The following is a 26,939-nucleotide window of genomic DNA, read 5'->3' on the forward strand; positions in this document are numbered from 1 at the left end:
TCCAATCATGGCAGTGATGACCATATTTCGATGGTAACAAAATAAAAAAACTCCCATTTGCTGTACATTCTCGGTGCATGTTAAATAGATGTGGAGCCCTTCACTGTTGCATCCCTCATTGTGTTAGTCATTTTGGAATGTTAAAGCCCCACAATCCACAATGTACAAAGCATGGTTCCTCTGCAGTAATCTTTTCTCCATTTTTAGTGTTTCTTAAAACGCTCACCTACTGTCACTGCGTTTTTATGGAGAGAAATAAATCTCCTTTTGTGCATTTTTAGCAAGGTATTTCAAATCACGGATTTTAAATCGCCTTCTTGTGTAGTGTACATTTTCTGTATATTCAACAACAGAGTGTCAAAGGTTAAGCTTGTCAAGTGTTTCTATCCAGTGAGCCAAACACTGATAGACTGTGTTCAAACCCCCGACAGGTGGTGCATATCTGCCTCGATATCTTGGGGGTTGCAGATGGGATGCCCTGGGTGGGGAATTACCACTAAAACGCAAGCATAGACAGTAGGTGGACACATATGAACCTGCAAGTAATTTGTTCATGCTCTTTTCATTATTTTAGCCAAAATGGGTACATTTCTGTAAGGTTCTTAGACATGCGGCCGTGATAATGGCACTCAATTTTATAGGATATTCAAGGCGAAACTGTGCTGCTTTGTCTTGCAATAAACTATTTTATTACTATGAAATAGTATCAAACTTGCTCCAAATGGAGCTAAAGAAAGCAAATACCACTTGCTTCAAAATAAAATTCTTCAGCACGCTGTCATTGTCTGGCTGAGGGTGTCGCACAAATGTGATGAGCACTACCAATGTCACTGCTTTGGGTGTGTCCACCTCCAGTTTTGTACAAGTGTCTACCAAGCCACAGTGCCACTGATTAGCCTGACTAGCACTGATTAGATTAGGTTGATTAGCTGGCATTTGCTAGCTCAGTTTATAACGTTTGCTTGTAGTGGTGAGATGGTTGTGGAACATCATTGAGGACTGTTGTATGGGCGAATGTGTTTTTTAGTCCCAAACAATGTTACGGAGCACACCTCGGCAATGTGAATGCTTCTCACACCTTGTTTGGGAAGTAATTTCTACATGGGGTAGCACATGTCACAGGTATGCTAGCTTGTGATCCCTACAAACCGTCTTATGTTCTCCATGGAGTGCATCTGAAAATTTTGAGCCCTAAAGCATGCATCGCAATATTTTGGCCTTGCCTTTACTTGCAGTTCTACAGACCAGTCAGACACTCTGAATTTGAGAAGCCGTGAACTTCTGTAGATCAGTAACTTCGTTATAATATCGGTATACTGGATGCACTTTCCACAGAGCCTTCAGAAAACATCTGGAGGTAGTTTAAGGTATTCATAGTTATTCCCCTTAGCTTATGATATGAGAGCATATTTTGCCTTTTACATCAATACAACTTGCAGCAGATAAAAATCTTATGTCACCGTTCCCACGAACTGCAAGGAGGCATGGTGATAGTCTTCATTGTACACTACATATTGCGATAGGAGCAAGACGTTTCAACTGCAGGCTTTTCAGGCCATTTTGAGTTTGCAGGCCTCAACATGTGTTGGTTAACTCCAAGTGTGTCTGGAATATAGTGATTGTAATATCTTGCTTCGTCTTGCCCGAAATCATGTGTGTTGAGATTGGAATTTGACTCTCCACAGATATCAGCGTGATAAGGAGAAAACTGTTGTTGGAGACTGGGGTTGGAGTGGCATAGATATGCAAGAAATCATGCTCCTAACTAACAGGTTCAGTTAAAAATTTATACTAACAACCACTTCCGGAATTTCTCAAATGTGCTAGCAGTGCACCACGATACATTTCTTCTATCTTGTGAGTTGACCATTCGTGAATTCACTTCTAACGCTGCTGGAATTAGGAGCATTAATCCAGTGTAATGTGTTAGGGTATAGGCACATCTGCCTTTTGCATAACTTTATGCTACGTCCCATTGTTGTCCAGACTGTTCTATGGCTCCTTAATTCAGACTTTTTTCTCTTTCATTGATCTTATTCTTTTTAACCACTGAGTGGTTGAACTGAGCAGAGGCCACTGCACAGTAAATAAGCATTCAAAAACAGCATTCAGTGTCATGCTTTGGGGCTTTCCATGTTCATGCAAAGCTTAGCTCCTACACAAAATATGAATGAGGTACAGGACTCAATCAGCAGAGAGCAGTAGAGCTGTGTACCATTTTCATATAAGTAGGATAGATGCAACTCTCGTATATTGTTTGATTAAACTCCAATTGTGATGTATGCTCCTGGAAAGCTATATATTTTTCAATGCGTGCCATTAGTAGCTACTAGTTTTACAAAGCAGCGGACACTCTACTGCTCAGCCACCTGCTGGGAGCTATTATCGTTTTATTCTTAGTGGCCGGGTCACTTAATCGATTCGAGTTCGGAACTGTGCTCTCGAGGAGGGCTCAAGGTGTTTGTTTTATTGTTATTATTCACAAGTGTAACTGGCTATCTGCGCGTGCAAGCAGACATGTTCGGAGCCAGCCACGAATTTAGTCTGGTGGACGTTTTCCTCGACTCCGGAGACTGCGTCGTTCTGGGGTGTCCGTCGCCAGGTGAAGTAACTCGCACTCTCGAACGCTTTAAGATAAGGCCATCCGCGCACCTTGTCGTCCCTCCGCGCATCAAAGATAAAAATAACAAGCAAAGCAGCCTTTCCTTTCGGCTACCTCGCGCCTTGTGTGTCCAGTACTATATATTAACTTCGGCTTATCGGCAGCTTGCGTAAAAGCACTGTGACGTTGCGCCGTGGCACCTCCAGACTGCCAAGGCGGCATCCGGTTTTGTTCCTCGTTGGATGAGATTAGGGGACAAGAGATTAAGGGGAGGAAACTGGGGCTGGTGCGCCCGGGCTCCCGATTGTGACTCCTTTTGGCGTGCAAAACGAAAGTGGACCGAAGATTGCCGATGAGCGGAGCGGCGTGGAAAAGTTGGTTGGTTTGGTTTGTGGTGTTTAACGTCCCAAAGCAACTCTGGCTATGAGAGACGCCGTAGTGGAGGACTCCGGAAATTTGGACTACCTGGGGTTCTTTAACGTGCACTGACATCGCACAGCACACTGGCGCCTTGCTTTTCGCCTCCATCGAAAAGCGGCCGCCGAGGCCGGGATTCGATCCCGCGTCTTCGGGAACAGTAGTCGAGCGCCGTAACCACTGCGCCACCCCGGCGGGTGAAAAGTTGGGAATTCGTACGAATTCCTTCTGTGCTCTGTTGAAATAACTTGATTTGGTAAGAAAAAAAAGGAAACTGCGGTATACAGCCTCTGTCACGGCTTTAGAGGCCACTGTGTCTGCAGCTAGGACCTGGTTGCAGAGAGCCAGTGCCCACCTTGTGAGAACCAGGTGGTGGAGAGGACTGTGGGAAACGTTTCCATTTTCCTGTGTGCATGTGTGTGTGTGTGTGGGGGGGGGGGGGGGGGGGTGCTGAAAGGTGCTCCGGCGGCCTATGTATTGGCAGAAGCCCTGTGTATAGCGGACTAATATAGCCCTGTGCCACACTCGTTCTAGCGCGCCACCGTTGAAATATCGTCATTTATTTCTGCTGTTATAGTTTCGGTTGCTTCGAGAACCGCCTCTCGACTTGTACGCGTCCGTGACGCTTTCCAGCTCACATGCTGCATGCAGTACAGTTAACCGGTAACCGCTCGGCTTCGCGTTGTGCAAGCGGGTGTCGGTATAGAATCGCCGTCCGCCATCTTGGCTTCTTTTATGGCCCAAGACTGACGTCAGTGGTCGAACATTAAGGCAGAAAGAAACGCTGAAAACGGAGCGAAAGGCCAGGATCAGATTCTCTGTTCGCGATAAGGACTTCCCACACACTCCGGCCTCTGTCGAGGATGTATAGAAATCGCGGAACTTGCGCACTGCACGCATGCGTCTGTGGTCCCAGGTAGTCCTCTTGCCTGAACGCACGTGGCTCCCGCCCGGCTGCAAAGAAGCCACGCCCAATTCGCAGCGAGGTAAATCGGCACGTTTAGCATGGACAAGGTGGATCCCGCGCCATCTGATTCGTGGTCTTCGGTGAATAACCTGCAGTGCCGTTGCTATCCAATAGATTGGGGAGATACCTTTCTACTCGCATATGCTTTCAAGAAGCTTCCCCGATTGGGGACGCCGTGGCCAAGCCCTCTCCGGAAGACGTCCTGTTTTCCTCAACTTGCGCCAACCGCGATACCGCTATGCCTTAGCAAACTCCCTATGTATATCACTCCTCCTTCGTGTCGCCCTCGGCCGCGTTTCGTTTTCTATGGTGTCCACACTATGCATATGCACCTTTTTTAAGGAGAAGTGGAATGAGTTTAGGATTAGGCGCGCCTCATTGCTCTTCGCACATGCCGAAAACAACTGCTTGCTATGAAGGCCCTGAAAAGCATAACGTGTGACCTTTCATTCCATTTTCTATTTCCTTCAGGACATCAGGTAATGAGCTTTATTCTTGCTGCTCTCTTTTCTCCGCCGGCAATTTTCCTCATCTCCATTGCTCGCTACGCTCTCATTGGCCTCGTATCGTATACAAACACTGCCTCGTTTCTAACGTATAGAAGCACTTTCGAAGCTAGCGTCGTGCTCTACTGCGGGGGCGCGAAAGTCCATAGTCCAGTGTAGCTTTGCCGGGAGGTCGCGCCGAAAGGCAAAAAAGAAGACGAGGGAATCGGAAGGGTGTTTCGCTGCTCCAATTTCCAGAACGTGACGTGCGCGCTAGGTGCTCCTAAACCGCGCTCTCTACGATAAGCCTCCCGTCGCGGCTGACTGATAGAGGCTGAGTATCCCGGAAAGATCGGGGTCGCAAGAGCGGCTTTCGGGCTGCGCGTGCGCGTATTTCTGGGAGGAGGGGCGAAGAGCCAGATTATGCAGTAAGAGCAAAGGAGGGTCTGTACGCGTGCGAAGTGCCGACGCTGTAGCCTTGCGTGTGTGTGTGTGTGTGTGTGTGTTATCGCGTGCACCCTTGGAAGAGGCCCGCGACCACTCTTTCTTTGACGCCTCTGCACGTGGTGGTTGGATTGCCCCGGTTGGAAAGCGCAGTATAACCGACTCATTCGGACGCTGCCCGTTTCCTGTTGCCACTTGGTCGTATCTTTCGCTCGTAGGTGATCTGCGCCATCGCGTGTTCGCAGTTGCGTGCAGTGCGTGCTGGAAAATTATAACAGGCGCGCTACAAAGTCCATTGCTTCGGGGTCGCGTGACGGGTGGCAATAAAGGCACTTAAAACGAAAATTTAGGTGCGAACGGCCATCGGGTTGGTTACATCAGCGTCCATGTTTGCCGTTTGTGTGTGTTCGTTCTTCGTGTCTGTATTAGGTGTCAACGGGGTTTCATGAACATCGGTGTTGAGGTATTAAAAATACGTGTGTGGTTGGTTTAAAGCTGTGTTTGGCTTTGTCGTAGGCCGATGCGTAAATGTTTCTGTCGAAAGGATTGAGTGCTTTTGTGTAAGCTTTGTTGCACATGCCTCAGGAGTGGGCCATATTGGCCTAAATGAAGGGAAATGTGTATACCAGGGGTGATAGACGCCATCAACAAACGCCTCCGTACTGTTAAACCGCTGGGAGGAAGCGGAAACTTCATTATAAACAGTCTTAATTTAGAAGCCTAAGATATCGATGGTCATCCGGACTGGCTCGCTGTAAGAGGTTTTGACAGTGTGGCGATGTGAGAGCGAAGGGGCGAGAAAATCGACAGCGTTCTTGTCAGTGCATAGGAGGAAGAGCAGTTGGGCTGTTGTACAAGTTTCTACCGGTATTACAGCCTAGCGGGGTTAGGATCCTGGATCGTAAGAGGGGGAGACACGAGTAGCGGTGCGCGCGCCGCCGCCGCTTGAGTCAGCTTGTGCTGAAGACACGACAGGCAGTGTAAAATGAAGGGAAATGTGTATACCAGGGGTGATAGACGCCATCAACAAACGCCTCCGTATGGTTAAACCGCTGGGAGGAAGCGGAAACTTCATTATAAACAGTCTTAATTTAGAAGCCTAAGATATCGATGGTCATCCGGACTGGCTCGCTGTAAGAGGTTTTGACAGTGTGGCGATGTGAGAGCGAAGGGGCGAGAAAATCGACAGCGTTCTTGTCAGTGCATAGGAGGAAGAGCAGTTGGGCTGTTGTACAAGTTTCTACCGGTATTACAGCCTAGCGGGGTTAGGATCCTGGATCGTAAGAGGGGGAGACACGAGTAGCGGTGCGCGCGCCGCCGCCGCTTGAGTCAGCTTGTGCTGAAGACACGACAGGCAGTGTAGTGCGCTGGCACGTCGCGGGACGAGCATGTATGGAGAGCGGAGAAGGATTAGAGAGCGCACACCTGGCGTGCGCGTCTCGTCGGGTGTGCATCCACAACCTGCGTTTTCGATTTTAATGCGCTTATTGTCACAAGCTGAAATAGGCATGGTCGTGGAAGCCGTAATCGCGCTGCGACTTGTGCTTCGGTGTCGTATTTTTGTCGATGCAGTCGCAGCGCGTGAAAAGATTTATTCTTCCCCGACTCCTCCTCAGGCTGCACAGTACTTAATTAATGACCATGACCATAAGGGAATGGTCGAATGGAAAGTAGTATAGTGTTTTTCGCCTATCAACCCCCCCCCCCCCCTCCCCTCCCTTTTTTTTTCTTTCTTTAATTACGAGATAAAATGAGAGACGGCATGTTGCTGAATGAGGACGTTCCTTTCTAAAAAGTACGCTTGGTGAATCCCTGGAACCGGTGACGGCCACTATTTGTTGTCCCAAAGGGGCGAGAGCGAATACTTTTTACCGTTCAGTCATTGATGTGGCCGGTATTTGACCCCCTTCTAATGGTTTGTCTGTTGGCGCACATTAGTGGCAACAGAGGCCAAGCGAAGTGGGGATACCGAACCCCTCCCTTCCCCCGTTTATGGTGCGCGGGAATGCGGAAAGACGGAGCGGACGTCGCCCCGCGCTCCTAATCCCGGCCCCGCGAGCCTCTCCACCTCCTCCTGTTTGTCCGCCCTTGGCGCCTGAGCGCGAGGCGACGGCGGGGGATCGGAGAGGAAAGGCATCTCGACTCCCAGCGCGGCTTCCTCCGCTCCGGTGGTGGCGACCTTTCCCCCTTTTCTCTGGGTCTTATCGTGGATTCGTGTCTTTCTTTTTGTTTCCTTGCTTGTTTGGCTGTCCATCAGCTGCTCTTGGGCGGTGTGTTTTATGGCTCTCCTCTTCAGGCCAGGCACGGCGGCGGGCGCAGTTTTGACCTGGTTTACGCGTTGCAAGCGCGGATTTCCCGCGGTTGTTGAACGGAACGCGTCATGTTTGCGCGCAGTTTGCGTCACTTTTTTTTTTCCTTCATTTTTCATGCCAATACGGGGACCGCCTCCACTGAATGTGAACTGTTTGCAGACGCCATTGTTTTTTTTTTTTTTTCATGGGACAGGACAAGCCGGTCATCTTGAATCCGCGTTTTTTATTTTTTACTCGATGTACCGTCTTCGCGAAAAGTAACCAGGCTGCAGAGTCTGCTTCTCGGCTGTGTGGTAGTAAATTCGTACTACATCTGAAGCTGTAGGCAGCAGCAGTAAGATGCGTCCGGTTGCCCGGCCACCCCTCGCTGCCGCCCTGGAAGCATGTTCCCGGGCAATTGATGCTGTAGTGTCAGGTAGTTAACTTCCGGTTGTCATCACTCTGTCCTAAAGCATGTATTCTGCGATTAACAAACTGTGTTCCTTTGCGCCGCTTCATGCGCGAAGTGGGAGGTTTTTCTGTTGCCTGTGTCCGATGCCGCCGTGGCGACGGTCGTGTTCATCCATCCGCCTGGTCGGATGCACTTATCTTGAAACGACTCTTACACAGTTACGGCTGTAGTACAAGTGGGCTTGGGTGGGAGTCTGCCAGAACGATACAGAGGAGCGCATCGAGCATTTTGCAGGCTTCGCTGACAGCCTTGGAGAATGTCTCTGGAAGGAGGGCAACGCAGCGCAAACGTGTCTTTACTCCTTCAGAAGCAGTGGGGTGTTCTGCAGCTGCAGTGAGGTCTGGTTATTCCTCCCGTGCCGCTCCCGCCCTTAATATAACCCTGCTATTTTTGTAACCGTATGGTTTCGTTGGCACCTTAGACTGCACCAACAGCGTGTCGGTGCAGGATTGTTAGCGCCTGTTTAATCACGGAGAAGGAGGATGTGGATTGAGCGAGAAATTAAACTAAATAGTTTATCTGTGAGGCGCTCCGGTATGTATAAATCGGACCTAAAATGCCGTCTACGCGCGCGTTGGTGCAAACGGCCTCAGTGTACCGTATTGCCACTATCCATATACTATTGACACATATAGAAGGCGGTGATCGAGGGTGCGAATATACTGCTCAAAGCAATACTTGCGGTGTGTGTTTTATTTTGTGAGAAGGAGGAGGAGGAAAAAAAACTTCATTGTATGATTTTACTCGTGGGAACGTGTACCTAAGCTTTGCCTTAAGGGGTCAGTGACGCGACATAATTAATATGGCGCTCGTCCTTTGCCGGCTCCCCTTGCGAGTCCCCTTTCGCGTACATGCAGTTTGGTTTAGTTTAGTTTGGTTAGCTGCCAACTGCGAGACGTGAGATTTTCCGGCCAGGGGGCGCTTTAACGCCTCGATGCCTTTCGCCTCCGAAAGCGGAGGCGCAAGATATCGAGGCACCCTAGTGCGTAAAAATGCATACCGCCAAGTGCATTGCTGCACTAAACCGCTTGCGCTTGGACACACGCAGTGACCATGCGGCGGCTTTGTTTGAAGAACGCGCTTAATCGCAACCACTGAATAAGGCTTGGGTGTTCACATGTGTCGGGCGTCAATCTTCACCCTCATCAGCGCAGAATGGATGAGAACATGCGCACAAATAAGTAACTGGAGACTGGCCAGGTCTCCTTGACTCCTTTAAAAAAAAAGGAAAAAAAAAAAAGGCTTGCCAAAGCCGCAGCAAAGTAGGGTGAATCGGCGATGCCAGATTTGCGGCTTTTCACAAGAAGAGGAACCTCTTGCATGGGATGAATGTCGTGCGCCTAGCCAACACATCGCGCGGGCTGCGGCACGGCGTTCGTGAGCGGGGGCTTCGCTGTGCGCGTGGATCAGCGGGCCGCTTGGTGGTGGTGGCGGCGGCTCGTGCAGAGGGGATAAAGGCGGGTAAAACGGGGCCGCCGCCCCGCGAGCGAACGCGTGCTCCTAATCCCCCCTTCCTTTTCATGCCAAGGAACGCGTTACTGCCGAACAAGGAGAGAGCTTTGTCGGCCTCTGCACTGTCGCCGCTGCCGTCACGGTAAAGAGGGCCCTTCGGCGATCCCGCGTTTTTTCTTTCATTTTTCATTTTTTTTTTATGAATGCCGGCTGACCGTTATGCCCCCGGTATGGAAAGTCCTTTGGGCACGTCATGCAACGAGGACCACGGTCTCGTCGTGCATCTGTGTCCACCGAAAAAAAAAAACGAAAAAAGAAAACGGGTTTCCGAGGCGCTGGGATTCGAACTCGACAGCTATTCGAAGCTCTTTGCTTTTAGGCCATTGCTATGGCTTTTTTATTATTGTTTTTTTTTTTTGACTGTAAGGTGTTCCTGCAGCCTCGGCGTTGTGTACACGTGGAGGAGCAGATATCGAGAACCTTTGGCGTGGTAGTTAGCAAGTTGGGGGGGGGGGGGGGGGGGGGGGGGGGGGGGGGGAGTAGTAGTAGTAGAGCTCTCTGTGTTTGTGGAGTCATATGCCGGCTGCTATTCCAGAATGACAAGTGACAGTCTGAGACTAAAGACTATGTCACATCAGTGTGTTTCGGAGCATCCGACGCGTGTTGAGGTTTTTTTTTTTTTTTTTTTTTTTTTCTTGTTACATGTTACAACTTCTGACGCCAGTTGTTCGCGCGAGGCGGCATTTCGGCGTTCAGCATTTCTGATGAACTGTCTTTGTCGGCGCTGGCTTACAGACTACTCCCACATGTAGACGCCCCCCGCACGCCCTGACGCCATAATGTGAGGACGTCACTTCAGCTCTGTACTTTCTTCGTGTCCGTCCGTACGGATTGGTGCGTGCTCAAAGTACGGCCTGTCCCTGCGCTATCGTTCAGCCTTGGTCTGGCGTCGTCCCCGGGCTCGGTTGTGCTACGGCGTCGTTCCTTCGACAGGCCAGGTGCGCTCCCGCAGCTGCGCCGCGTGCGCACCTGTCATCTGTCCGCGCCGCTCAATGTTCATTGTTCGTGTACCTGAGGGGCATTTGGATGTGCGATTAATGCGGATAAACTGCCGACCTGTTGCCGGGAGTGTACGTTCGTTTCCCGCACACCGATAGGTCGCGAGTCTTGCGACGCGCTGGAAATGAGAGGCGGCATTTAGATACGCTCACGTTTCTTGAGGTGTGAAATACCTCAGGCTGCAGGCGTGTCTTAGGTCTATTTTGTTTTGTTTTTGTGGGGAACCTATGAGGTGCCCGAGGAGTAATAATATAGGCACAAGCTGCAGGAGCGTGAAAGTCGGCGGTTCTGAAAGTGAACAGCAATTGACAGAGACGAGCCAGTGATATCGTATTGTAAACCACGGCGGAACACCTAACTCGGAAGGTAACCGGTGTTTTGTTAGAAACATTGGATTCAACGGATGAAATATAAAACGTAGCTGTAATTGGCAGAGGGATTCATGTAGACCGTTCAAATTAGGAAAGTTACAGGTGTCGTGGCTGGCCCTGGGCAGTGCTTATTGTAGACTATAGCGAACAGGTTTTTAGCCTGTTATGGGCGTAGCTATAGGCTGAAGACGTCGTCATCGACAAGGTGGACTTACTGTGGAATTCGCATTGACTGCTCGTACTCGAAATGAACCTGTATGGCGTCGACATTGGCGCTGGAGAAAGGGAAACGAGTAGCTTGGTACTGTAAATACTCGTAACGTATTAAACACGTTCCTTTGCAGGTGTGCTGTCTCTTTATCCGCTGGTGAGAAAGGTTTGTCCGAAAGCTTTCAGAGTTGCACTGCTAAAGAGGCGAAAAAAATTTCCGCTTCAGAACTGCGCTTTGTGTTTTTGTCTTGACGTCACTTCGTCCTCGTCTCTCCGCGCAGTTCACTATTCGCACTGGCGGTCCGTGGCGCCACCTCCTAGTCTCCTGAAATTAATTCCTCTGATCTATCCTTCACGTGCTCAGCGCAGGCGTTTCAAGCACGGTTTACCAGCCTCGACTCGCCAGTAAAACGGCGACAACATAGGTTGCCGCTTCAAAGCTCTCCAGGGACGTTTTTTGTTTTGTTTTCGTCTTTTCCTTTTTCGTCTTTCGCTTGAAAGGGTCGCCTTTTGGCCGGTTTATTAAGTTAACGGAAGGGAGATAAAATTGGGCGTTGTAGCCAAGGAGGTATGCGGGACGTTACGACTCGAGGATTCCATTAGTTGCGGACGTATGCGTCAAGACCGAAAGAGACAAACTTCGGGCTAGTTGACGTTACCTTCTTTTTTGTGTGTGCGTGTGATGACAGCTTCTCTACGTCATCCCATGTCCCACGCACTGTCGGATGATTTAGAGCGCTCTGGAAATGGTAATAAAAGGAGGTCAGGCGAGGAAGGGAGCAGCGACAAAAAAAAAGTGTAGGGGGTTGAAAGCGGGAGAGATCGACCTGGCGTATACTACCACGGCGATGGAGAGAGTGCTCGCCCGCTCTGTGGCATAGTATGTGTGTGTGTGATCGATCGTCTTGCTTGGTCAATCAGGAATGGGGGATTCGGCGGACGGACGCGACAGGCGGCGGCGGGCGAATCAGAAGCCTTCGGCGTCCGAGGCGCGTCGTCCAACTCCCCCGGGCTAAGGATAGAAGAGCTACGCAGCTCTAGCAAAGAAACAAAAAAAGAAAGAAAATAGTATACGCTCTTTGGTTGCGTCTGTCTTTGCTGCCGCTGCTGCGGCGACGGGATAAGGGGAAGCACACAGGGATAAAGACGGGTTGATCCAGAAAGTTAAAGCAGGAGAATAGCGAGGAAGCGGTGCTGGTTGGCAGGACAAGGTGAAAAGAAGACAGGAAAGAGGGCGAGAAAAAACGGGAGCAGGTTCATGGGATAAAAGGAACGGAGGGTGCTAAAAGAGTAAAGACCATGCAGCCAGCGGGATAATAAAAGGAATCGGGGTGGACAGAAGACTCACAGAAAAGGAAGAACGATTCAGGGGATAAAGAGGGAAAAGAAGGCGAAGACAAGGGAGGAAAGAGGACCAGGGATGCCAGAGGGAGTACCGGCTTTCTTTGCGGACAGGGAATCGGCGGCGGATTGGCCGGCTCGGGAGAGAAGGCTCGAGGGATGAGCCCCGACGCTCTCTTCGGCGGCCTCGCTGGCACCGCTCGCGCTAATGCCTCGTCGACGCCCCGTAGTTCGGAGAGGAGGTCTGGCCGGCGCGCGCCTTTGACCAAAGTCGTCGTCCTTAATCCGGCGCTGCGGGTTTCTTTCTATGTGTGTGTGTGTCGCCTTTGGACCCCCAGGCCACGACACCTCGCGTTTGTCTGGTCACCGTCTGTTGTTTGCTGTTTTTTTTTTTTTATTTCTTTCTCTGCCGTTTCTTTATCCTTGGCCTTCTCGGAGAAGACCTTGCTAAGCTCGAGGGCGTTCGGACGACGTCTGTTCTACCCTGATGCTTTCGGCTTCTGCTTTTTCCCTGCGGTCCCTTTCTACTTGTCCCCTGTCCAGTGTTGCCGTTTCTGTTCTCTCTTGAGAGGTCTTAGTTGTCAGGTGCCTTTCTTCTGTCACAGGTTCGTCTTCTCTTTCTTAGAACGTTGGATATAGAGGTGTTCTTTAGCGCTTTATTCCTCAGGTGATTACGTCGGTCCCCTATATATAGCCCTGTAGTGATCGTTAGATGTAAAGTAATAAAAAATAATACTTCTCTTTAGCATGAACTTAAGATAGCCGGATATGACGTGTATGAATTTATTGTTGTCAGGGTGTGCTGCATTCCATAAAGTAAACAGCACCACTGCGGTGAATCGGTGCTTAGAGTTCTCGAGTACTGAGCCGGGGGCCCGCACTCGGTCCCAGCTGTGACGGCCTCATTACGCGATGAAAGCCAAACGCAGAGTGCCCGTGTACTGTACAATGCCACTGCGCGCTAAAGAACCCTAGGTGGTCGAATTATTCGAAGCCCTTCCCGATGCGGCGTCGCTTTGGGACGTTAAGCCTCAACGCCAAACTGAAATGTCAACTGAACTAGTGTGTATGTGTAAGGGGCTCACAACATTCTTTTCCTTTATACAGCATTTCTTCGGCTTTGATTTTTCATAGTTTTCTTTTCCTATTCTATTAGCAGTGAGTGCCCTCACCGCTTTTCGTGGCATTCTTTTTTTGTTTGTTTGAGCCCAATGGTCGAGCATGTGGATATTTAGTTTTCTGCCGCCAGGCAGCTTCGGGTACATCTAATAGTGCCATCACAGTGGGGAGGCATATATGGCGCGGTTGAGAAACGGTGGTCGAACGTTTGATCGACTCCGTTTTTAAGCCTCCTTCCACAGAAGGTTTTTATTCGGGCTCCGACAGCTCTATTTCCCTCGTTCTTTTTTCGTCCGAACTAAGTGTAGACGACGCTGGACTCAAGAGAGCTACTCGATAGGTGTTAGGCCTGTATAGAGATCGAGGCCCCGTGGCTCACCAGGCTGAAACAATGACACCTTCTCGTCCTCAACCCGGCTTCGACACAGCTTCACCCTCACTTGAGCCTACCCACTGCGTCGTATCCGCTGGGCTTTGCCGCTTAGGCTCAGGTGTAGCTGAGTATACTGATCGAGCAACACATTCGCCAGTGTAGTTTCGTGCACGGCTTCGCAACAGTACGACTAGGCGTTCTCGCTTATGTATAGTGGTGGAAGTTCTTCTCTACTGCGCTTGTGCAGACCTTTATATTTCTGTATTACACCTGCTCAACTTCGCGTGCGGGTGTACGTTGCATCGAAGCTAGGTAGTCAAGCAGCCCGCCACCCTACTGACAGACAGTGGCCACTTTGCAGGGCTGTTCACGCAAATTACATCGTCATTATCAAAGCTGCTATCATCATCACCACTGCCGCCATCACCACCACTAAAAACAATAACACCAGAACAACACTACCAACGACAACAACACCACCAGCAACAACAACAACAACATCGCCACCACCACCACCGCCCAACAACAACAACATCGCCATCACAACCACCGCCATCAACAACACCACCAATAACACCACCACTACCACCACCAACTGCTGAATGACTGAGAAACTTTATTGAGTAGATTTAAGGGAGGGGGATGTGTAGGTGTGGTCCCTAATCCGGGACTCCAGTGGCTGCCGCTGCTATTCGCGCGGGTGTCACGAGGGCCCATTGGGCCTCTAGTCCAGAGCTGGATAGGGCAGCCTCCCACCCCTCAATTATTGGCACTGCATTCGGGTCATCTGGAGGATTGTGTGGGCGCAGATCCACGCCATGTGGTGCAGACCTGCCTTCTCCCCGCAATATTTGCATTTGGGGTCTCAGAACCCGGGGTGTATTGTGTTTAAACGGGCTGGTGTGTTATATGTACTACCTATCTGTAGACGTCGTCATATAACTTCCTCCGCTTTGGAGAGCTCCTTAGCTGGGGGTGGATATTTTCTGCGAGAGAGTCTGCAGTGCTGTAATCTCTCCGCGTACGTCGCCAAAGGGCAGGGATAGGGGGGTGTGGAAAATGGAGGGATCGAGTCCCGGAGGAGGAGAGCTCGGACAGCGGCATGTGCGCACTCGTTCCCTTCCACGCCTTGATGTCCCGGTGTCCAGACGAGAGTGTCCATGATTTTTTAATATTCTGGCAGCCTGGGAAATATTCGTCCTTTGATGCAGTTGCGGTAGGCAGCCATAGAATCTGTGATTATATAGACGCAGGTGGTATGCGTGGCGGCTAAAGCAATGACCACCTCCTCCGCCATTTCTATATTGTCATCGCAGACGGTGAGTGCATCAACCAGTTGTTGGTGAATCACAACCGCTACCGTGTACCCCGCTTCTGACTTAGCTGCGTCTACGTAGTAGGATTCAGTGTCTGTCCCGTACCTTTCCTGGATGTATTTGACACGCGCTTTCCGGCGCCCTTGGTGGAACAGAGGATGCATATTGCAGGTTAGGGGATTGGCTATGAACGAGTTTGACCACCCCGGCGGTACTGCCTGTTTTTAAAACCACCACCACCACCACCACTAAATGCACCGTAATTGCCATCGGTCATCATTATTACCAACTGCATCGTCATTGACATCGCGATCACTCTTACGCTTGACAGTGAGAATGACGATTTGCATTTCGACTGGCGATCGGAAGGATAGTGGTTCGAATTCCCCTGAAGACAGATTTTTTCTTATGGTGCTTTTCAATACCCCCTAGTAGACGTCTACTTAGACGGCTAGCCGGGCAGCTGCCATTTTGGGACGCGTTCAAATTTTCGCGAAGCAGTCTCACGAAGACTGCTTCACTAAGTCAACATCGATGCAAGCTACTCTGTCAAACATGGCGGACAGTGCGCGGATCACGCTGAGCGAGTCGGGCTTGCGATGGTTGCAGAAACTGTACGATGGTCGTGCTCTGTGAATGCTGGAGTTTGCATATGCTCGATCTTTCAAATGTGAATTGTTACGTCAGTGCGCTCGCTAGCTGGAGGCTAATTCAGCTGCCTTCATGGTCGTGAGATTCATAGCACTGCAGATTCTTGAATCGCGCTCTAAGAGGAAAGTGCGCGGTTGAGATTTTTTTCTTAGGAGTAGGCCGGGGGCTGTTGGTCATCTTTTTTTTTTTTTTTTTTAACTTGACGATGACTGTTTTTTAGTCTCGATGTTAGCGACCAACTCGTCGCTTTCAGTGCACCTCGCCGGGAGTCAGGGCGGCTGTTGTACGGCACGCACGTGTTTCTATCTTGTAGTAGCCGTGGCAAACTCTTCCGTGCATTTTCAGCTAATCTCGAAGAACGAACTCACCTGACGATGGCGGCTTGTTGCGCATAGATTTTAGCGTGCCTGAATATTATTAAAACGAGTTGCTGTTTTTGGTTTCCTCGCCTAGTGACTGCAGACGACAGGTATCACGGCACAAAGTTTTTCTTTTGCTGTAGCCGGTTTGTTACCTTTCGTCTGTAATTTTCTGAAGTTTACAGCTTTTTGCATTTTTGCATGCTTACAGCTGTGCGCATGAGCACGTCCGAGAAGCATTTACACTTCCGCATCAGTAATAAAGAAGTAAAAACGTCACCAAGATTCTCTTCCGTCAAGCCGTGAGCATTGCGTGAGCAATCGGTACGGTCTGCTACAAGTTAACCGCCCAAAAGTCTATTTGCTTTGTGACGATTAAACACGCAATATTATGGCTGCAAAAAAAAAAAATATATATATATATATATATATAATCAAATAGGCGAACCTTTAGAAACGTGGTTTTCGCCTGTATTATTGTAAAGTTCAAAAATAAACATAATAGTTATTCAAACGCTTTATTTCAACTTTTATGTCGCGAGGTGACGCCAGGCGTAGGCAGGTAGATGCGTTCCATTACGCGAACGTGGAAACGTCTACGATGACGTCTACGAAGCCGACTTGCTAACGTCTAAGGAATTGGAACGCACCCATAGCAACACTTCGTCCTTTGGCTCCTTGAAGGTCAATTGCTGGCGCGCGCTGACCTTGACCTGGGGTGGCGTAGCGAAGCTTCGCTTCAATATAACTGGCCGGTGGCCCTACATGGCGTTGAGGCCCGATGAATATGAGAAAGGACAGATTTCACGCTTTTCAGTAACATTTCCGTCTGTGCATCGGACTTAGAAAATGCAACGAAGCTTTTCTGCGTCTAGTCAAGGATTATCGACGAAAAAAGAAAGGTGTTTTCTCTGCGCGTACTCGAAGGATAAACATGCAGCGCACGATAAAATAAAGTGTTTTCCTTTCACTTATACTTATTGCCTCGGCCCGTGTGCCTTATCTGGCTCTAAGTGCGTTATATAATAACTGAAATAAATTAAATCGAAACAGCGGAGGAGTTTGGAAAAGACTTATCCGAGCTTTATTCAGACTCGCACGCACTCCCTTCTGTCCCGTTTAATAACCTAACTCGATTAATTGCATCCCTTCCTTCGCCTTTCTGCCGAGGCGGCGACGATCAGCGGTTCCGATATGGGCGCGGCCCGGCTGCGAACGGCTAGTTGAACGCGTCGCGAGCACCAGCAACAACGAGACGAGGAAAGATTTGACGACGGTTACGAACTGGCCGGATTAGCGCGGGTAAGCTGCCTTGCCCTGTGTACGTAGCGCTGGAGGGGATTAACTGGAGATACAGGCGGATAAGAAAAAGAGGAAGCTATAGCTAGCGCGCCCCGCGGCTTTGCAGCCGGATGAACCCCATAGCTGGCGCGTGGATGGTGGATGCTATTATTATACGCCGCGCTTCCAGGGGAATAAATTATGGCGCCGCGGTCCGCGTCGCTGCAGCAACAGCAGCACCTGCCGCTTAGGGCGCGTCGATCGCGCGCCATCCGATGACATGAGCCCCGATTTGTCCTTATCGTTCCATGTGTGCAAGCTTGACGTCGGTCCGTCTGACGTTCACTTTTTTCCATTGCCGACTTTCGTAAAGCGTCTTCCGGCTTATCTCTGTAACCCTGCTGTAACGGCACATCGGGCGAGCATCTTACAAAAAATAAAAATAAATAAAAGTTCCAGGCCGGTAAATGACCGGTAAGAGAAATGATAAATAAGAGAAATGACCGGTATCATTCAAAGTTATGCTGGTGGCGCGCTTCACCTGGATGTTGTAGTTTCTGCTAATGGCAGTTAGAACAGCTGATTTTAATGCAACAACATTTAAGTGCTAAATATGTATCCGGTTCGTCTCTAAATAATTTTCTCTAATCGGTAAAGAGAGTAATGATGTCATCGTGGTCGCGCGACCTTCAAGGAATTAACCAACAGACGGCGCCGTCAAATTTCAATGCGCTAAGGACCCCCGAATTCGGAAAGAGTGAGCCAACGGGCGGGTTATATATTTAGCTTATACACTAATGCACCTTAAGCCGTGTCCCTGTAATGTCGAGACGGATTCATGCAATTTTGCGGTTACATTATGGTGGAATATTGGGTTATGTTATTCGCTGAGGATCCCCAACATTTGTCCGCGGCGGGCCATCTGCATGATTATACCAAGCTAACCCAGTTATCCAAATTCACCTACTAGTCCGCCTTAATCCATATGGATCGATTATTGATACGGGATAAGGAGGATTTGTGGGCGGATGGGCGTTATTAGGTCGGTTGGATTATCAGGTATGCTAATGCAGTATGAGAATTCTAGAATGTGGGATGACTCATGTATGTCGTATGAGAAATGTGGAACTGGATCCAACCGGAAAATTTGTTGGAAAAGGTAGAAATGGCGGGAAAATCTGGATCCACTGGTTCTCGGCAGGGGTCGGGGGGGGGGGGGGGGGGTCATTATAAAAGTCATGCAGTTCAAGAAAGCACACAATTTAATCGCAGGGACTACTATAGATATACAGCGCCGATACCTGAATCGACAGCCTAAATGCTGTGGCATTTCTGACTTCAAAGATGTAGTTAAGAAGGCTCCCAAGGTATTAAAAAAAAAAAAAAAAAAAAAACTTGTGGCCATAGTTTGTGTATTTTACGATGCGAAAGCTGTCAACCGGGTTCCCGCGAAGACACCATGCAAGTTCAATAAACTCTCCTCAGTCTTAGTGATGGCCAGTGGTTTCATTGTGAGGGCAACACGCAACACGGGGAAGCCCCAAGCATCAAGTTAGCGCATTATGAACGGGTTCTGTTATAGTTGGAACCCTTGCCTAAGCAGGAACACACGACCAGATGCGTTACTTAATAAGTAATTAAGCATTGTAGAAGACAAAGCGTTACAAGAGGAGCCTTAAAGAACGCCCGATGTGGTGGCGCAGTTGTTAGGGAGCTCGGCTTTTGTGCCCAAGGATGCGGGATCGAGTCCCGGCCGCGGTTTCCGCTTTTCGATGGAGGCGAAAAGCAAGCGCCCGTGTGCTGTGCGTTGTTATGTATGTTAAAGAACCCCAAGTGGTCGAAATTTTCGGAGCCCTCCACTACGGCGTCTCTCGTAGCCTGAGTCGCTTTGGGACGTTAAACCCCCGTAAACCAACCGAACCAACGACATAAAGAGCAGATCGTATAGCCCTAAAACGAAGCGCCTTATTAGTCACCCTTGAGCCGCAAGCAGCAGCGCGGCACAGCCACAAGGTGTAGATGGCTCAACATGACAACAGGGCCATTTTTTTTTTACCTACACCACATACACCAGTGTTGTTGCAAATCTCCAATACTTCCAACGGGTTTTGCTACAGTAGCAGTAGTGTAGCTGGTGTAGGTTCTTTAAAAGAATGGCCCCAAAGAGTAGCGGACACACGCGACAGAACACAGTCGCAGCACTAACATCTGGTACGGTTATCCCGGCCTCGGCGGCCGCTTTTCGGTGGCGGCAAAAAGCAAGGCGCCCGTGTGCTGTGCGATGTCAGTGCACGTTAAAGAACCCCAGATGATCGAAATTTCCGGAGCCCTCCACCACGGCGTCTCTCGTAGCCTGAGTCTCTTTGGGACGTTAAACCCCACAAACCAACCAACATCTGGTACAGTTATGCGGAACGCAGCATCTCCACCTTTCCGCCGAGCTTCGTGTAGAGCTTCCTCGCACGCGCGTCGGCTAGTGGGCACAAAACTGAAAAGCGCCACTGAGACGGTAGCGATAAAATACCGAGCTTTTTCGTGTCTTTTTGCATGCGTTTCGGCAGACACACGCACATCGTCTCCGGCGAGAATCACTCGCCCACCAATTGTTTTTCGCGTCGTCATATATAAGCTGCCGGCCTTTTTTTTTTACCCTTTTGTTCTCTCCTCTTTTAATCCTTGCCTTCGGTGGCACTCTCTTCTGACGCGCACGGAAAAGGGATTATGCGAGTCGAGAGGAGGCGGAGAAGGGTGAGCTCTAGAGCGCGGTCGGCGGCGGCGACGGATCTCTGGTGAAATAACTTAAGAAGCCGGGCGAGAAGGACGGATAAAGGCGGTGGGCGAGAGGCCAAAGAGAAGGAGGTGCGGCGGCAGGCGGGGATACAGCTTTTAATCCGCGAGACGAAATTTCCGAGGGCGCTTCTGGACAGCTCCGCGGGATTAGGAGCGCCGCGCTGAAGCCGGATTAGTCGGTATGCGAGCCTCTCTCCTCTACGACTACCCTCTCTTCTTTTTCTCTTCCGTGCATATGAACCGTGCCGCGCACGCGCGTGCCGTATAGTAGCGCTCGTGCTCGGGAGATTTGTATTCTGACGCACGACGTCGCGACGCCGCTGGCTGACTGTGCATGTTTTGTTCCTTCCCTTTTCTTTTCATGTGTGCAGCGGCATGCCTTAGCTGTTTCCTTGTTATGTTGATTTTGTCACTCTCTCTCTTGGGGCTCTGCGCTTCAAACTCTTTGCTGGCTGTGCCTTGTTTTTCTTTCCGATCTGCTTTTTAATATCTATTGGACACGAATTTAACGGCTCACTCTAGCCTTTCTCCTTTTTTTTTCTTTTTTTTTTTGTTTGAGCCAGCGGCTGCTCGTTGGCGTTTTTTTTTTTTTTTTAGCTCTCTTACGATCGTGTACTTCTGGTGCTCTCGTTTTTTTACGTACATGCCCTTTCTCCCGCCTATTTATTCACCCTCCTCCTCCTCCTACTCTCTGAATCCGTTTCGAGGAAAAGGAGACTAGAATGAAGCACACAAAACGCGATGAGCACGCGTGCCTATTGTAATGGCGCACGAAGCGGCGGCGCTAAGCGCGGGATTAAGCTCCCCAACGCTAATCGATGGTACGCCGATCGAATCCGCCGTTCTTCGTATACGCGTTTCGGCGGCATTCGCATTGCCCCGCTTCTCTTGGTTCTCCGTGTACGCATTCCGGATTTTGCCCCGGGCCGCCACTCCGTTCTTTTGTGTTGTGTCTTCGAGATTTCCTGGGCCGCCGAGGGCAGCTTTGCGTGCTTGACGAGTTACTTGGTTCGTTTTCCTATCCGCGTTATGCCGGCTTGATGCATCGCGGTGTATTGTGATTTAACAGTGATTAGCTTCAGCATGTGTCTGGCACGAGGCAGTGACGTCATATCAGGCGGAAGTACATCGTGTCAGGCGGAAGATATTGTTCGGAAGAGTTTACATGTCCGCGCATGCTGCGTAGTCATAGCCTCCTATAAAGGAGTATAAAGGAGGCTATGGCGTGGTATACCCACAGCGGTGCACTTCCATTTTGAAAGCTGACGATAGAAAGTATTCTGAAGCGGCAGGGTTGGCCCATTATTTTTTTTTTTTTATGTAGAAGGAGAACCGAAAAGCAGTGACGGAAGGGCTGCGGTGGTGGAAACAGAGACAGTGAGTAAACAGTAGAAAAGAAATAGAAGATAGGAGTGATACGGAGACAGGATAGGGTAGGGGTGGCGTAAAAATAATAATAATAAACGGCCTGCTTATGATCGCGACGCCCTCCCGCGGTTGTCTTAGCACTGCACAGCTCGTCACTACGGGCGGGCGTCCACTGATTGCGTAGCGTCCGCGCGTAGAGTTCACCTCCTTTCAGAACCGAGACCACTTATTTTATAAAACAATCTTGGAAGCTCTGTCGCTCGCGTTAGTTACTGTCACCTTCGCTACAACGTGACCAAGGTTTGAGTCCCACATTTAGATTGTGCCGGTGGCGTGAGCTGAAAATGTGTTTCCGGGTGTAAAGGGTTTCCCGGACAGCATGAACCTAATCCTCTTAAAAGCGGTACATTTTGCTACGGGTAGTGAGTGAGTAATCTCTGTTAAATGGAGCTGGCACGAAGGCATAGAACTGAAACACTGTTCTCGAGTGCTAAGATTGGGCAAATTTTTACCCAGTCTGGGTGCTTTCAGCGAGTCTCGGGGAGAAGCTACGGTAGCAGCGCAGTCAGAAGTCCTCGGCAGCATTATATTTTGCAACCACCAAATTTGCCTCTGGGCGGTCATCCGTAAATAGCACTTGCCCATCCGCGCAAACTGAAGTTGTCTGAAACCGCGTCTAGCGATTCACCGGAATTGGAGCTTAAAAAGGAGCATTCAGCACTGTATTGTATTTTTCAAGGTTTTCTCACACTTTTTTTCTTTCTTTCTGGTATGGCACAGCTTCTCAAGCGACATAGTAATGATGGTTAGGTAGCTCTCTCTCTCTCCTAAGTAGGCGAATGCCGTCGTCTTTTTACGTCGCAATGTCACCTATTTTCCCGTTGTCATAAAAATGCGGGGGATGGGGGGCGGGGGGGATCTACGCTGTAACACCTTTGCTTGGTGTTGGCCTGCCCGGAAGTAATATATCCGAGTGAGAGATGAGAGTTGCACTCCAGTGTTCGGTATTTGAAAGTAAACTCCCGTGCTTCCTTTCTCCGATGAGAGTTGTTTGTACAGCCGCAGGTCAGTCAGCCATCGTAGCTAATGGACGCGTGCCGCAAAGTGACGAAGGGAAGGAGTAGGGACTCTTTTCAATGGGGCAGTATCGATAGCACAGCACCCACTTGATCCATTGTAATTTGGGTCAGCTTAGTGTTTTTGTTTTGTTCTTTTTTTTTTCTCGGCTCTGCTGCTCGCACTGTGGTCACCATTGGCAAGCTAATACGGGCGTCATGTCCGCATTTTGCGAAGGCATGCTTCGTTCGCCGCGGCTGGTGTGTGGTGATCCTTTCTATTCATTTCACCAAGCGAGAGGAGATCCCGCGGATTATCACAGCCCTTTGGGAACGCGAAGCCTCCGGCGCGGCGGAGAGATCTCCCCAACTTTTCCGCGGCTTTGGGGAGGTTCATTTTCGCTTCTTCCCGTCTTTTTTTCTCCCTTCTGTCATGGCTCATTCCTGTCGCCACCGCGCTCCTCGCCGCCCGAATAGCTCGCCTCGCGACGGCCGCTTTTGGGAAAGAGAGGTAAAAAAAGGGGAAAGCTCCCGCCTCTTGGCCGATGATCCCCCTGGGCCGGACAAGGGCGTCTCGCGAGGACGTCTCTCCCCCTTTTTGGCTTGGTTCCCCTTCCACTCTTTCTTTTTTGTTTTCCTTTCTTTTGTCCGCTTTCCCGTTATTACGTGAACTGTTCTGCGGGGATCAGCAGGAGGTTCTGCTATTTGTTGCTTATCCGTTCGCCTTTAGTCGGTGGCCCGCGTAATGTTATCTTGATTACAGCCCAAGGTTTGATGTGTACGTTTTAGCTTTTCTTTTCTGTTGTTGCCGTCGGCTTCACGTCCCTTCATTAGGTGACACGGCCCTGTCTGTTCCTCTTTCTTCTTTTTCGGTCTTGAAGTTTTGTTTGTTTACTATTTCTACAAAACTTGTCCCCCTCTTTAGTGATTTTTTTTTTTTTTTTTTTTTTTTTTACATATTGAGCCGGCGTCCACAGTTTCTTACCGTCCTATTGCGCTGCCTGTATCTTCTGGCTCACCGCAGTGTGGGTGAGTCTGTGTGCCGTCGCCTGCGTTTTTGTCTTGTTTTTCCCTCCCCAGTCCCGATGCTTCTCTTCTCTCTTCGCTACTATTTTCTTGCGCCGTTCGCTTTACCTGGCTTTCTTTTCTGCCGTCCGTCGTTCGGAATCGGGGTCACTGTGAGCGAGGTTAGTCTTATTTTTTTTTTTTTATCCTCTTCTTTATGGTTGCGAAACCGTTCTCGTTGAGCCCCGTCCCTTGTTCGCGGGGACTTAGCAGCTGTCGCTGCTGCTCTACCTTTTCCTGCTCGATCTCATTCTTTCTCTCCATTCGGGATGATCCAGTTCGCTTCGTTATATGGGCCCGTCGTTTTTTTTTTTTTTTTTTTTTTCTTGTGAGCGCATGAATTTTAAACTTGGGAACGACGTGTGTACGTGCAGTGAATCAAAGCAGTCATTTTTCTTCGTTGTATGTGAATTCCAGGTGAAACCCCCTGTGTCCTTGTTCCCTCTATTTGATGTTTACACTCTCTACCGCGGAATCCTTTGCACCTGATAAAAAGGGGCGCTACGTGTACCTTTGATTGCTATGGTCGATTGCGCTGCTGAAGTTTTTACAGCCGTAGCTGTGTAAATGCAACCTCCTCCGCATTCGCGATGCCCCTAGTCCGATAAAACTCAAAACTGGCATTTGCTGCCCATCGAAGTATCCCCATGCGCCAATCGCGTTGTTCGATTCTCATGACGTCGCCGGTCGTCGCGGGCAATCCTCTTGTATCTGCTAGCGTGACGACACAGAATGTGAGAAAATTAAGGGGCGTCACTGCGGCCAGAAGGGCTCTGCTACGGCTTAAGCGGATTAACCGCGGCCTGATGAAAATTTGTCAACGCCAATGGCTGAAGGGCTTCCTTTGAGGGGCACTATTCGCTTTCATTTCATTTCAATTCATTTTATTACCTTGTATCGGCTGCGTTAAAAACGGCGCATGGCCATGATGTGCGCGAGGATCTCAATATGTACGCTCAGGAAGGGGCTATCCAACAAACATTGGTTAAACGTATCGCACAATCTAGTTGATTCTATCTTTTTTTTTTTTTATCTCCCACTATTGTTTTCAGACTTACCTCCTTAGTAGATATAACGTTAAGAGAGAGGACGCGTGCAGAGTAGATCAGAGAAATAATTCGACTTAATGACATTCTAGAGAAAATATAGAAGTGGGCATGGGCAGGACGCGTAGAGCAAATAGAGAATAACAAACTGGATTCCAAGAGAAGGAAAGCGTAGCAGGGAGCGGCAGAAAGGTAGGCGGGCGGACGGGGTAAAGAAGTTTGTAGGGGTCTAATGGATTCAGTTAGCACAAGACAGGATTAATTGGAGGAATGCGGGAGAGGCCTTCGCCCTGCAGTGGGTGGGTGTAGTCAGACTGATGATGATGTTGTTCTTTCGTCGCAGGCAAGACACTGCCGGTGCACTGCGTGGTGGAGCGAGTGCCCAGCCCTCAGACGGACAGCCAGCAGCCGTCGGTGGAGGTGGACAGCTACGCCATCGTGCCCAGTGCGGCGCTCTTCGCCGACCTGGTGCGCACTGCGCTCACCAAGCTCGGCTACTCGCCTTCGGAGGCCATCTGCGCAAAGGGTGCGTCCTTGCTCTCATCTTGCACTGAGCCCAGTGTCGCGTGATTGCGGCGCCAAACTGTGCCAAAAATCACGGCATTCTGCTGGCTGCTATATTAAGACAACGAAATGCTAATAATAGCTACTCCAAGCCTGCGCCAAAAGGCCATATTTTCTAAAGCGCAAGTGTTCACGGGCACATTTAATCCTACACCTGCGTTAAGGGGCACTTGCAGAAAAACGTTTTTTTTTTTTTTTTTTTTTCTCTGCAAATTCATCTCTCAGTCCGTACTATACATGTATTTACGCGGGCAAGCATCATGCCGGTCCGGCCCGTTGTCATGGCACTAAAATTCGCGATCGGCGCCGGTGTTGACGCGCACGTCCTTCCACGGATAAAGTGGGGAAGCGACACGGTACCGCGAATTTCTTGGTGGGCGTTGGTTTGGGAGTGTCGATCATTCCAAAGTGCCAATCACATCCCTCACTCCCTCATCCTCCTCCTCCTCATTCAGTGCTCAGCATTGGCTGTGGTCGAGACCGTACATTGGTCGCGCACTACGCGCCCTCAGCTGTGAAGGCTGTTACAGCGTGTATTACCGGTAGACGAGACAACACAAATATGCTATCAATGGATACGGGGTATACCGACGATTAAAAAAATAATAATTTCCCGAGACCGTTTTCGCTATTCCACTAGGAAGGGTGAGTCCCGCATGCGTTAGGTGCCTGCCCAGATAAGTTCCGTTGCCTTTCATGAAATTCTTAATCGCACCCGCGCATCGCCTCCATTGCCAGCCCCTCGATTAGGACTGCAGTTGACAAACTTCCTCCTCCTCGTCTTCGTCTCTTCTCCAGTTCGGCGACGGCCTAGTGCACCGCCTACATCAAGCGCACGGCTCTCGCGACAGCGGAGGAGGAAAGACAAACATAAAGCATTTCTCTCTTCCTCGAAATGCTTGGAGCTGCCACCTCCGCAGTGTTTACATAATCCGCGCAGCGCGTATGGATAGTCGTAAACGGGGCGAGTGGAGCCAGAACTTGGCTGTCGTCGAGGGGGAGGGGAAGGATCGGGATGGGATTCCCTTTCACTTGATCTCGAATGACTGCCGCTCCTCTTCTCGCCCCGCACTTTCTTTATGTTTTCCCCTTTCGCGCATGTTTATGCGACGACGGGCAAAAATACACGACCGAATGAATAGAAAAGCACCTGGCGCGCACTCGTGCCGCTGCAGCAGCATTAGGCGCGCTGTCGCTCGCTCGCATCCGGGCCTGATCCTCCAGTTCATCCTCCTCCTTCTCCTCGTCTCCTGCGCCCTAATCCGCACCTCCGCCGCGCGCGCTCGCGGATCGGGCTTGGCTAACGGGATTTGGGCGCGCTCGCGCCGGCCCCGGCAGCATCGGCCGCTTATCCCTGCCTCCTCCGCGCTATCCAGAATTCAGGGCGTCCTCCCTCACGGCGCGCATACGTGCATCCTCGACACCGGGAAGCAGAGGGCGCGGCCGGAAGGGTAGAACAAAGAGAGCGCGGAGCGCTATAGAGCCGGAAAGGATAAGCGCGCTGCGCGATCCTCTTCGACCTGGGTCTCCGCCCCGCCGTAACCCCCCTCCCTTTTCACCCAACCTCAGGGCCCGGGTCGGCCGCCTTCTGCCGGCGGGAGTTTCACCTTGACGAGATTAGGGATAGAGAACACACACACAACAAAAAAAGGACCTCGCCCCGGGCGCTGTGTGCGCGGGAACCTGACGGAGATGACGACGGACGAAAGAGGAAAAAGGCAGGTAGGAGAGGAGAGCTCCAAAAAACCTTCTCGGAGCTTTCTGCGGCAGCACCGCCCGTGTGCGCGGATAGCCATATACCTCCTCCCTGCTCCCTTTTCTGTTCACCCTGCCACAGTTTT

The 26,939-nt window shown here is 50.2% G+C and overlaps 1 protein-coding gene across 2 annotated transcripts in view; it reads left to right on the plus strand.

Moving 5' to 3' along the window:
• Positions 1–26,939, plus strand: part of dve (SATB1_N and homeodomain domain-containing protein dve) — a 103,619-nt gene that overhangs the window by 8,574 nt on the left and 68,106 nt on the right. For both annotated transcript variants that reach the window (XM_084602220.1, XM_084602219.1), the window contains exon 3: positions 24,878–25,060. In XM_084602220.1, the coding sequence (XP_084458346.1) occupies positions 24,878–25,060 (183 nt within the window). The remainder of the gene's footprint in view (positions 1–24,877; positions 25,061–26,939) is intronic.

Source organism: Amblyomma maculatum, chromosome 4 (assembly GCF_055883805.1).
Source record: "Amblyomma maculatum isolate TAMU_Amacu chromosome 4, ASM5588380v1, whole genome shotgun sequence".
Taxonomy (NCBI): domain Eukaryota; kingdom Metazoa; phylum Arthropoda; class Arachnida; order Ixodida; family Ixodidae; genus Amblyomma; species Amblyomma maculatum.